The sequence below is a fragment of the Zingiber officinale genome, chromosome 7A (assembly GCF_018446385.1).
Source record: "Zingiber officinale cultivar Zhangliang chromosome 7A, Zo_v1.1, whole genome shotgun sequence".
Classification (NCBI taxonomy): Eukaryota; Viridiplantae; Streptophyta; class Magnoliopsida; order Zingiberales; family Zingiberaceae; genus Zingiber; species Zingiber officinale.
Window position 1 is genome coordinate 82083215 of NC_055998.1, and position 11133 is coordinate 82094347.

At 41.0% G+C, this 11133-nt stretch overlaps 1 protein-coding gene across 1 annotated transcript; it reads right to left on the minus strand.

Moving 5' to 3' along the window:
• Positions 1-9032: 9032 nt before the first annotated feature.
• On the minus strand, positions 9033-10714 carry LOC121999475 (glycosyl hydrolase 5 family protein-like). The gene is made up of 3 exons (XM_042554155.1): positions 10376-10714; positions 10057-10304; positions 9033-9981 (listed from the first exon to the last, which is right to left on the minus strand). The coding sequence occupies exons 1-3, from the start codon at positions 10559-10561 to the stop codon at positions 9033-9035; spliced, it is 1383 nt and encodes a 460-aa protein (XP_042410089.1). The 5' UTR covers positions 10562-10714.
• Positions 10715-11133: the final 419 nt, after the last annotated feature.

An 11133-nucleotide genomic window follows, 5' to 3' on the forward strand; every position in this document is an offset into this window, starting at 1 on the left:
GGAGGAATGCCCTGGTCGTGTGGATCTTACACGGCTATGTCCTGGGCCGTGTGGTGCCCAAATCTCCTCCTCTATATATAGAGCCTCTTTCTCTTTGAAAAGGGGAGGCTCTCCCTTTGGGGAGATATGTTCTTGGGGTGAAATTGCAGCATTCAGAAGGAGATTTCTTTCCAAGATTCGACTCCAAGAGCGGAGGATTGGTTCCGAAGATCACTCGTCGCATTGAGATAAGCATTCCTTTCTATTCTTCTTGATTTGGATTGGAATGTCTTGGATCTTTTTGTCTTCGACTCTTTCCTTGCCTTCTATAGAGTAGATTCTTTTGTTCTAGGAAAGAGGGAGTACTTGTGATGTAATTTGATGTAAGATTCATGGATTTACCATCTTCTTGATTCAAGGATATTGTTATGTTTTGTATCAATCAATCTTGTATGGATTGTTATGTTTCGTGCCTAATTACCATTCTTGATTGGTTGTTTGTATTTCTTATGGAATCTTACCAAGGAATTCGCTAAATCGTATGACCGAGGGGCATCGTGATAGGGCTGCCCCACTAATGGACCTTTTAGGGGATTACCTTTAGGGGTAAAGCAAGAATATACAAAGAAGTACGACGGATTGATAAGCTTAATCCTATATCTTAAGGTGAATTGATTAAGGTTGTGTTTCTATCTCGTATGACCGAGGGGCATCATGACAGGGCTGCCCCACTAACGGACTTCATAGGGATCATAACTCTTTGATTACTTAAGGTTTAGATTTGAGTATTTGACCGATGTTTTCTGCAGAAGATAGCCGATGACTTCTTGCGAGTACATTACAATTGAGGACAAGGTTTGGTAGATTGCATTACATTGATGAATGTCACAAGAAAACCAAAACTCCTAGAACCTTATCAAAACTGAATTTCTGCATCTAACCCTTACATCTAATCTTTAGTTGTAAATGACCTCTTAATCGTTTGTTTAGCTAATTCGCTTTTGAGACATCTTTAGTGATTTTAACCAGTCCCTATGGATATGATATCTTTTATTATTACTGACAACGTAACCATACACTTGCGGTACATAACAGAGAGAATATCAAAGATCGAAGAAAAGAAGAAAAGTGAGACTTACTGAATACTAATCGCTGGCAACAAGTAGAAGACGAAGGAGAAGAAGATGAAGAGGAGGAGAGAAGGCGTTATAGTGCATCGATCAGAGATTAGAGGGAGACTTTAAAAACTCTAGTGTTAGTTATTGGAAGTCATCCGATCCAGATATTTAGAAGGGGAGATTTAATCTGGAATGTCAAATTTGAAAAGGTAGTTGTCACATCAAATCACAACAATCGGCTGTCACATTAGATATTCTCCTATGTAGACGTGCTACACATGTTACTGTAATACAGGTCACATTAATGAGCGATGGGAGGTAATAAGCAAGCTTATGATGAAAAATTGTGCTCGGCATGCTTTACATTAATGGTAGGTGATTTTCTTGATTTCCAAGAAGTCAAGATGACATGAGCTTAATCTGAGCAGATGTTATAAGAGAATGCCTGATCGGAGGTATTTTGTCAGACTAAGCCACTCGGCGATGCTAGAATAGCCAATCAGACATCAAGAATATCATAGGTAAGAATGGTTAAGTATAATATTTGTTCTAGTCGATCATCGGTATAACACAAAAATGGTTGATTGGAGGATAAGAGGCTCAGATAGACATCATAATCCAGTCAGTTAGACTTGCAACCTCCTTCGACTAGACTTGAAGGAGAGACTTATGATACGGTGTTTAAGGCGGGCCCCTTAAGAGGAGGGGGGGGGTTAAAATTCAAGAGGTTGGTTGACTTGGAAGTCAAAGTCTAGTTCAAGAGTGGCCAATATCATTTAGCTCGATCAGACCTCTATGCTGAACGAACTGTGAGTGTTAAACCAAGGGTATGCCCGATCAGACCCTCCAGTCAGGACGACCTCAAAATCTAATTTCATAATGAATGATGAAATACGAGAGAGTAAGTAGTCAAGTACCCATTATCCCGGCCAAGTGCCATAGCTAATTGGATGTAGGGTCAGATCAGACATACTAGATACCTGGTCAATTATAGTTAGAGTAAAGAAGTTGAGTGAAAGTCAAGTCGCTGACTGCATACATAAACATGGACTGAGTACTCCTCAGGAGTCATAGTCGATCGGACTATATTGATGATGTGATTGGTTGGTCAAAGTAGCCTGTGGCAGGTCCCGTAACCCAATAAATTAATATGTTTTTTGGCCTTTTATGCCACAGAGGATAGAGGATATTTTGCAAACAAATCGCACCTTATAAGCTTTCAGCTTGTCTAATCACAGAGATTTGCGAGCTTATTTTAGGAAAGGTGTCATAATCACTTTTGTTAGAACAATCTGGGTACCCTAGGTTTTGATGTTTGGGCAAAGGTTTAAGTTAGGTTTATTGTTGTATTTGATATGCATTGTAAATGTGTAAGATACAGGTACAACAAGGAAAGTCCAAGTATATATGATCTTGGCAAAAGAAGAAAGTCCAAGGGTGAATCTTAGCAACATAAGTCCAAGTGTGACTTGATAATGAATGAAGTCTTGAAGGCGCGACCTCTTGGTAAAGGAAGATCCAACAACAATGACAAGGTCGATGGAAGTTCCAAAAGGCAAGGTGTGAAGGATGGGGAGGCATCCGAGGGATGCGAGGCTGATGGAAAAGGCTAGAAGGCTAGGTCTAGGTTGTGCAGGCAAGGACGAGTGCATGAGAGATTGTACTCAGGATAAAATTTCAGGTTACTGCAGCATCACAGTAATGTTGCTGTAGCAGTCGATTGATATTTTCATCAATCGATTGGTAGCCGACCGTTGGCTTATAACGATCGAATTTTACTTAGGATCAGTTGATTGGTGGTTGTACCAATCGACTGGTGATGGAAAAATAGCTTAGTGTTTTCCTCCTGAGCTCTATTTAAGAGAGCTTGGGGTGCTTGGGTAAAGATAATGAAATTAGTGGTGGTTAATCCTAATTAGAGTCTATTAGTGCTCAAATGATCTAGTGTGGTTTTATGCCAATTGTGGTGAGGTTTGTCCACCCACAAGGAGCTACGCGAGCTAGTCGGAAATTCTCTTAGGAATCATCCACTGATGGATCGGGATTATCTACCTTACAGATAGTCGTGGAGTAGGAGCTTTATCCACGAACCATGTTAAATCAATGTGTTAAGATTTACTTTCTCTTGTTAGTGTTTATTTTTATATTCTGTTATTCATACTAATCATTGTAGGAAGAAACGTTTTAGATGAGACACTATTCACCCCCTCTAGAGGGCATCAAGGTCCCAACAAGTGGTATCAGAGCTACGTGTGCTCTTGTTGAACTAATTACTAAGAGAGCAACTATAGGAAGAAGAAGATGGTGTCACAAGGACCGCTAGGATGGGATCCCACCTCTGTACGATCGAGACAACTTTAGTTATTGGAGATCGCGGTTAGAGATATGTTTCCAAATGGGGTGAAACCATTGGATGGCTTTGGAAGAACCATTCAAGACTCCAACGGACAAGAAGAGGAAGCATCTTCGACCTCGGTATTGGACCGAGGAGAAAAGAGAGCAATCGAAGATGGATAAGGATGTAACAAAAATTCTATTGAATTATTGCCTCCTAACATGAACATGTTGTTGAGTGTAGGTAATTATGAGAACACAAGTGATCTTTGGAAAAAGATCATTGCATTTCATGAAGATCCTACAAAACTCCAAGGAATAGATGAGCCCAAGGAGAAGGGCTCATTGGCCCAAGAGGAGAAGAACCAATCGGATGTTGACACGTGTTCAACATCCGAGGATGAGAAGGAAGATGAGGAAGTGTCATCCACCTTCAAGGGAAGAGGAAGTGGAACTGCCCATATCTTCGAGTGAAGAGGAAGAGGAGCCATCCAAGGAAGAGGAGATCTTGGAAGCTCAACCCTCCACCTCATCCACCTCATCCACCAAGAAAAGTGGGAAGAGCTACATCAAATGCTTTGAGTGTGGTAAGATGGGGAACTACAAGAGTAGATGTCCATCACTCCAAAAGGTAAGGAGGGTAAATCCTAAACTCACTAAGGTTGATTTAACTAATGTGAGTTGTAGGAAGAAGAAGGAGAAGAAGCATATTAGATGCTTCACGTGTGGTGAGTATGGTCACTACCACACTAAGTGCCCAAGGAGAGGAGAGCTTAAGAAATTATGTCACTTGAAGTAATGGGAGAAGAAGAGGAGCTCAAGTCAAGGGGGAGCTCCAAAGGTAAAAGGGAAGGTAATCCCTATTTTAAAGTTTAATCCAAATTCAAATTCCTACATGCTTGTTAGGAAAAATAAAAATTATATACCCATGCATAATTATGGATTTAGGTATAATGATATGAGTAGGGTTAACAAGGTAGATAACCCTAAGAAATCATGTACTAAGGGTAGACCTAATAAGACCTAAACCACTTTGCCTAAGGGAAGGAAAGTGAGTGAAAACTTAAGCATTAATTTCAAGAAAGGGAGACATATGTCTAGGAAGGTGGATAGGTCTAGCCGTCTAGGGATGTCCAAGGTGGACATGTTGATTCTAGGGTTAGAACCCTGGAATTAGAAAATCAAGCCTTGAAGTCAAGGCTTGAGGAGTTGGAAAAATTTATTATTGGACCTAAAGGACTTGATATGTGTTTGGGTGGTCAAAGACCTAAAAATGTCAATTTAATCCCTCCAAGGATAAAAGGAGATCAAGTGCTAGGGTGTCACATGAAAATGGAAAGGGAGGAGTGCCAAGGGCAAGGGAGTGCCATCCAAAGTTAATGTGAAGAAATATGCTAGGGTTGCATATAATTATGGCAAATATGAGTTGTCCAAGGTTAAGGACAAGAAGAAATTAACCAAAGACAAGGTATCTAAGGTTAAGAAAGTCAAGTTTGTAGGATAAGTGTCATTCGGGGTGCACCGAAGTGGACTAGCCATAGTTGATGAGTCACCTAGGGAGGTGGCTAAGGCTAAGAGCTTAGGGGGAGCTCAAAGAGTCTTTGGGATATATGGTAAATGGATCTCAAGCGGACCATGCTTGGGACTCAAGATGACTCAAAAATGTGTCAAAGTAATTTGGAGACAGATTTGAGTCTCAAATCTAAGAAATTGGCAAAATTGGGTTGAGTTTCATACATGAAAATATGATTTGGGTTCATATTACATGAAAATTGGCATTTGATGTTTAGATGTCATATAAATTAATGCTAGGAATGCATTATGGTTTAGTATGGGCAGATATATCAAGAGAAAGTCAAAACTAGAACTTTAGTCAATGTTCAATTAAACCATTTAGTTAGTTTTGGATTTTTTATCAATCTTAGAATTTGTGATAAATATATTTTTATATATATTTTTCCCAAGTAGACATTGATAAAATAGATCTCTCTACAAAATTTAAAAATTTTTAGAGATCTATGAAATTTCTGGTACATTTTTGAAGTTGGGTTAGAAATATTATTTTTAGCTGAAATAGTGTACTAGCCGACCGATACAGTTACCAGCCGACTGGTAACACTGTTCACAAGCACAGAATGTCTCTGTAAGCTCATTTTTTAGAGGGTAATGGGATTAATGCTAGTCGACTGATACCGTCTGAAAATGTGTTTTAGCAATAAGAAATGACCAGAATGATGGTGAATATATATGTAATCTTATAGGGGATTAATAAATGATGTTTATAGTTATTAGAGGTTAAAGAGTCTAATAAATGGGGTATTGTTGGAGCTCTTTTTTATATATGGCAAAGGGGGAGAAGTGTCTACACACCCTTACAAGAAAACCTAGCTCAAGGGGAAGTTTAGGTGAAGGGGAAGGAATTGCTCACTTGTTGGTAAAATGGGAGATATTTACCTTTACAAGAAATCCTAGCTCAAGGGAGAGCATAGGTGAAGGGGGAGCTAAGGATTTAGGTCCAATTATTTATGCATGAGTTGATTTGCATATTTATTTGTATATGCATTGCTATATTGTTCCCTAAATTAAACGGGCTATCAAACATCAAAAAGGGGGATTGTTGAAGCAATCTGGGTATCCTATATTTTGATGTTTGGCCAAAGATTTAAGTTAGGTTTATTGTTATATTTGATATATATTGTGAGTGTGCAGGATACAGGTACAACAAGGAAAGTCTAAGTGTGATCTTAGCAAAAGATGAAAGTTCAAGGGTGAGTCTTGGCAACGTAAGTCCAAGTGTGACTTGACAATGGATGAAGTCTCGGAGGTGTGACCTCTTGGCAAAGAAAGACCTGACAACAATGACAAGATCGATGGAAGTTCCAAAAGACAAGGTGTGAAAGATGGGGAGACATCCGAGGAACGCAAGGCTGATGGAGAAAGTTAAAAGGCTAGGTCTAGGTTGTGCGGGCAAGGATGAGTACCTGAGAGACTGTACTCAGAATAAAATTTCACGTTGTTACGACATCATTGTAGTATTATTGTAGCATCACTGTAGCAGTCGACTGATGTTTTCATCAATCGACTGGTAGTAGATCGTTGACTTGTAACGGTTGAATTTCACTTTGGACCAGTCGACTGGTGGTTGTACTAGTCAACTGGTGGCAAGAAAATAACTTAATGTTTTCCTCCAAGTTCTATTTAAGAGAGTTCGGGGTGCTTGGGTAAAGTTGACAAAATTAGTGGTGGTTAACCCTAATTAGAGTCTACAAGTACTCATGTGATCTAGTGTGGTCTTGTGCAATTTGTGGTGAGGTTTTCCCACCCATAAAGAGCTACGCATACTAGCCGGAAGCACTCAAGGGAATCATCTACCGATGGATCGGGATCGTTCACCTTATGGACAGCCATGAAGTAAGAGCTCTATCTCCGAACCATGTTAAATCAATGTGTTAGGTTTGCTTTCTCTTGTTAATATTTATTTTTATATTCTGTTGTGCGTACTAACCATTGTTGGATGCGACGTTTTCGGTGAGACACTATTAACTCCCCCCCCCCCTCTCCTCTAGCGGACGTCAAGGTACCAACAACTTTATGTCCTATCATTTTTTGGAAATGTTTTGTAATTCATGCATACACACAATACTGACATTATAAAAGGAGATCTTCACCTTGAGGCGAAGGTATGTGATATTACATTTTTCTACATGCAATTTGCTACCGTCTTTTCACTATTCCTCTCTAAAACTCGATCACTGACTTGAGCGTCGGATGACCAACGCTAGAAACCCCTTTCCTAGCCTAGCACTAATGCTTTTTTAACACGCAGGATAGTGAAATGTTTTCATCCAGTCAATGCTAGAGCAGAGTGTTCAGTTAACCATCTTCCCTACTTTTGGACAGGATCAATCAGAGAGGAGAGAAGTTCGTCGGAGATCAAAGAGAGGAGAGGAAAAGAGCGTGGCCGGGAATCAAAAATAGGAATGAAACGCTAATTTTGATCCTCAAACTAATGATGAAATTTAAATTCCGTCATTATTTTAACGACGACATTTATATTCCATTAGTATTTAACAACGGAATTTATATTTCGTCGCTAATGAGTAGCAATAGAATATAAATTTTGTCGTTAATTCGGTTGCTAAATCCGATTATTCTCGTAGTGCAGTGTAAGTTAATAAAGATCAATCTCTAAAATTGTTAGTTGAATATTTTTAAATTTGGTTGTGTACGAAGAGAAAGTTGGATCGGACTTATCGTTCCAGTTTTGGCAAGTTCTTAAGTTAATGGCAAAAATATTATGGGTACTGGATATGCTCGTGCTCAACACATGCATTTTGGGTAAAATTTAGGATAGACGACTATGAGTATCCTTGAAACTCAGGATAGCTCATTGAAAGCTATGAACTCTCTAAAAAAACAAATCAGTGGGAGGACAAATCAGGAGCTCTTCGTTGATACAAGACGGCCAATAAAGGGTGTGTTAGAAAAAGATGAGAATCATAGAATTTAATTTTATAAAATTAAAAGAAAATATTATTCTATCTAATCTTAGGTTGACTAAAATCTAGTCAAAAATATCTAATTCGAACAAAAGGAAAGTGTCTCCATTTGCTTTTAGCGAATGAAGTTTACCATTTTTCAAACAATTTAATATAATACATTTATCAGTCTTAAAATTATTAAAGGCATAAATTATAAATAGTATATGATATTTTTTATGGGACGATAAAAAAGAGTATGTGAATAACAATACTAAATATGATATATAAATAGATTAAATAGTTCCTTTTCTATTTTTATTAAGATTCCTTTAACTAGATATGTTAAGAGATTTATTGTTAAGAGATTCCTTTATAACTAAATTTAATACATCAATAGAGAAGATATAGAGATAATAAATTAATTTAAAGGATAAAAAAAACATATTTAGGTTATTAGAGTTTTTATTTATAAGTTACTGAAAATACTTTATTTCACTGTTCTTGCAGTGGACATAAACTAGCTGATATACTATGAAATAACTAAATCGTAATTGTTACACCATGTTAATATATTTTTTAAAATTTAATTTGATCGAAAAATGTTATTAAAAAGCACTTATATATATATAATTATTTAGTAGTATTTAATAAATATTTTAATTAAGTTTGAATAATTTTAACCAATAAATTTGTAGCTACTATAATAATAACGGGACGATGGATGGTTATTGCATGGGCTTTATCGTCAAAAGGTACGGAGGTCAATTCTTAACATCGAAATATTGTCAGGTTTTGTCCTCTCCGTGTAAAGGTCATTGCAAAGTAATCTATTATTTACCTCTCTGTAAATGATGGTAGGATGTGTGACCTTTTGGCATCGAGAGATGATCCATGGTCGCCCCCCATACAACAATTGGTAGTTGTTGATTAAATAAATCTTAGGTCAATTTTAAATTAGTGTAAAATATTTAGTTGGGTTTCTTCTCCGTATTCTTAGTGATTTATCATTTAACTAGTCAGGAAGTTGGCAATAATGACCCGTCTGGAAAGAGTGTTATTCCTAGAGATGGATGAATTGAAAGTAAGACACTTCATGGTAAACAGAATCGAAAGACAAAGTCTACACCCAGTCACCGGCGTTGACCAGCACAAACCATTGGCCTTGAGGGTCGCAGCTCGAGTCGGAGCTCAAGCACCGGCAAGGGTTCGTCACCACCGTTCTCCCGTCGCCGCCGACTTCCAGGCACAGAGAAGTCCCGTCCTCCATCTTCGTCGACACGTGCAGCTGCGAGTCAGACAGCGGCGTCCACCTCGTCTGGCATTCGGCCAGCCGCACCTCCTTCCCCTCGCCGCCGGCGGCAATGCAGGAGGAGCTCGAGTCGTTGCTCAGCGACAGTGTCTGGTTACGAGTGTAGGTCCACCGGTCCACGCACCGGCCGACGTCGGAGAGCACCAGGAGCTGGGAGGAATCGTTGACCGAGACGCAGAGACCAGACAGGGGGTGCAGGATCGTGATGTGGCCGGGAAGCATCGGGCCGGGGCCTCGGAAAGGCTTCTGAATCGACTGAAGCCTCGTCAGATGAGGTTGGCTTTTGACGCCGCTCCAGTCGAACGACATCAGGCCGTACATCTCGTCGTGGTCAACGATACCTGATCGGAGATAGTAGCTCCCCGGCAGTGCCCAGAACGCCCAATCCATGTCGTTGGCGGCGGCGTACGCCAGAGCGCAGCTGAAGTAGCGGTTTTCGTTCGTGTTCGTGCCGCGAAGGTCGAGCCCGAACTCGCTCAGGATCAAGGGGAAGTTCCGTTCGAGCAGGAACCCCGCCTGCATGATGATTCTGCGGACGATGCGGCCACAGACGTCGTTGGCGTTTCCGTTGGCCCATTCAGAGTCGTCGTTGAACCCGTACCAGTGAAACTCGAAGACGAGCTTGTTGGCGAAGGGGAAGCTGATGTTGACCTCCCGGTCTACCAGGAAGCTGAGGTCGCTGTCGAATTTGAGCCCTGAAAGGATGACGAGCACGTCGCCGTTGGCGGCGTGCACCGCCTCTGCCCCCAATTGCATGTACCTGCAGGAACAAAGGCACATCCATGAACCCGCCGGAGTTCTTCTCCTTTATAACAACATCGATCGAGAGACTCACTTGTACCAGTCGTCGACGTTCTCTCTGCCTCCTCTAAGCTCGTTCCTCAGGCTCATGCCGACGACATTCGTGTGCCCTTTGAACAGAACCGCCATGTTTGTCAGGCCTTGAATCCACAAATCCGGATGGAAGTACTTGTCCCAGAAGAAGCCATTGCCGTCGTTTCCGTGGCAGCACCACCCCGGCGTGCTGATATGATTGTCCAAGATCACCATCACATCGTTGGCCGCTAAGTTTTCCACCACCGCCTGCAAATTTTCTCTCGAGAATCAGTATATTTCATATATACGTATAATAATCTCTTGTTGATTATACATACCACGAATGCTTGGATGAGAGGAAGATCTAGCAGTTTTGGGTTGTTGGCTTGGATTCCGGCGATGGCGTCGTGGAGACCGAGGCCGTCGAAGGACTCCCGGACAGTGCGGCTAGAGACGGATTTGTCGGTGGCGAGGAACAACGGCCAGGTCAAGCGGACGCAGTTGAAGCCCATGCTCCGGATCATCTTAGAGATCCTGTCCAGCGGGCTCTTCGACAGGCCCTCCGCCAGCACCGGCTTCAAGTGCGACGGCCAGTTGACGCACGCCAGCTTCACCCGCACGCCGGTCTTGTCGTCCACGATCCACCGCGACGCCGTCCCCAGCGGCCCGGTGGCCGCCGCCGCATGGTCGGCGAAAAACAGACAGAGGAGCAGCAGAAGGACGAGCAGTCCTGTGGAACGAGGCGACGGCTGTTTCATGGCGGCTCTATGGAATGCTGCAGGGAATATACTGGTCGACGGGAGTATATAAAGAGAGAGCAAGTGGACGGATCTTTCCATTAATAGCAAGTTCTTACGTTAATGGCAAAAAAATTACGTCAACGATGTGCTCGACTCAACGCATTCCATTTTGGCCAAAATTTAAGGAGGTCCAGATGCAGTCCGAGAATCATTTTGGCAAAAAAATAAAGATTTCCTTTAATTAAAATAGCAAAACAAAAAAGAAATGAATAATCAAAAGAATAATATTATGGTACCATACAAAATATAGTATGTGAATAATAATAACATTTAATACTGGGTGCAACCCGATCCTA

Bases quoted from the DNA above. Each gene is read 5' to 3' on its own strand.
- LOC121999475 (XM_042554155.1), bottom strand. From the start codon at position 10,561: ATGATCCGGAGCATGGGCTTCAACTGCGTCCGCTTGACCTGGCCGTTG. The intron at 10,305-10,375 runs GTATGTATAATC...GAAAATTTGCAG, and splicing joins CTCTCATCCAAGCATTCGTG to GCGGTGGTGGAAAACTTAGC. The intron at 9,982-10,056 runs GTGAGTCTCTCG...TTGTTCCTGCAG, and splicing joins AACGTCGACGACTGGTACAA to GTACATGCAATTGGGGGCAG.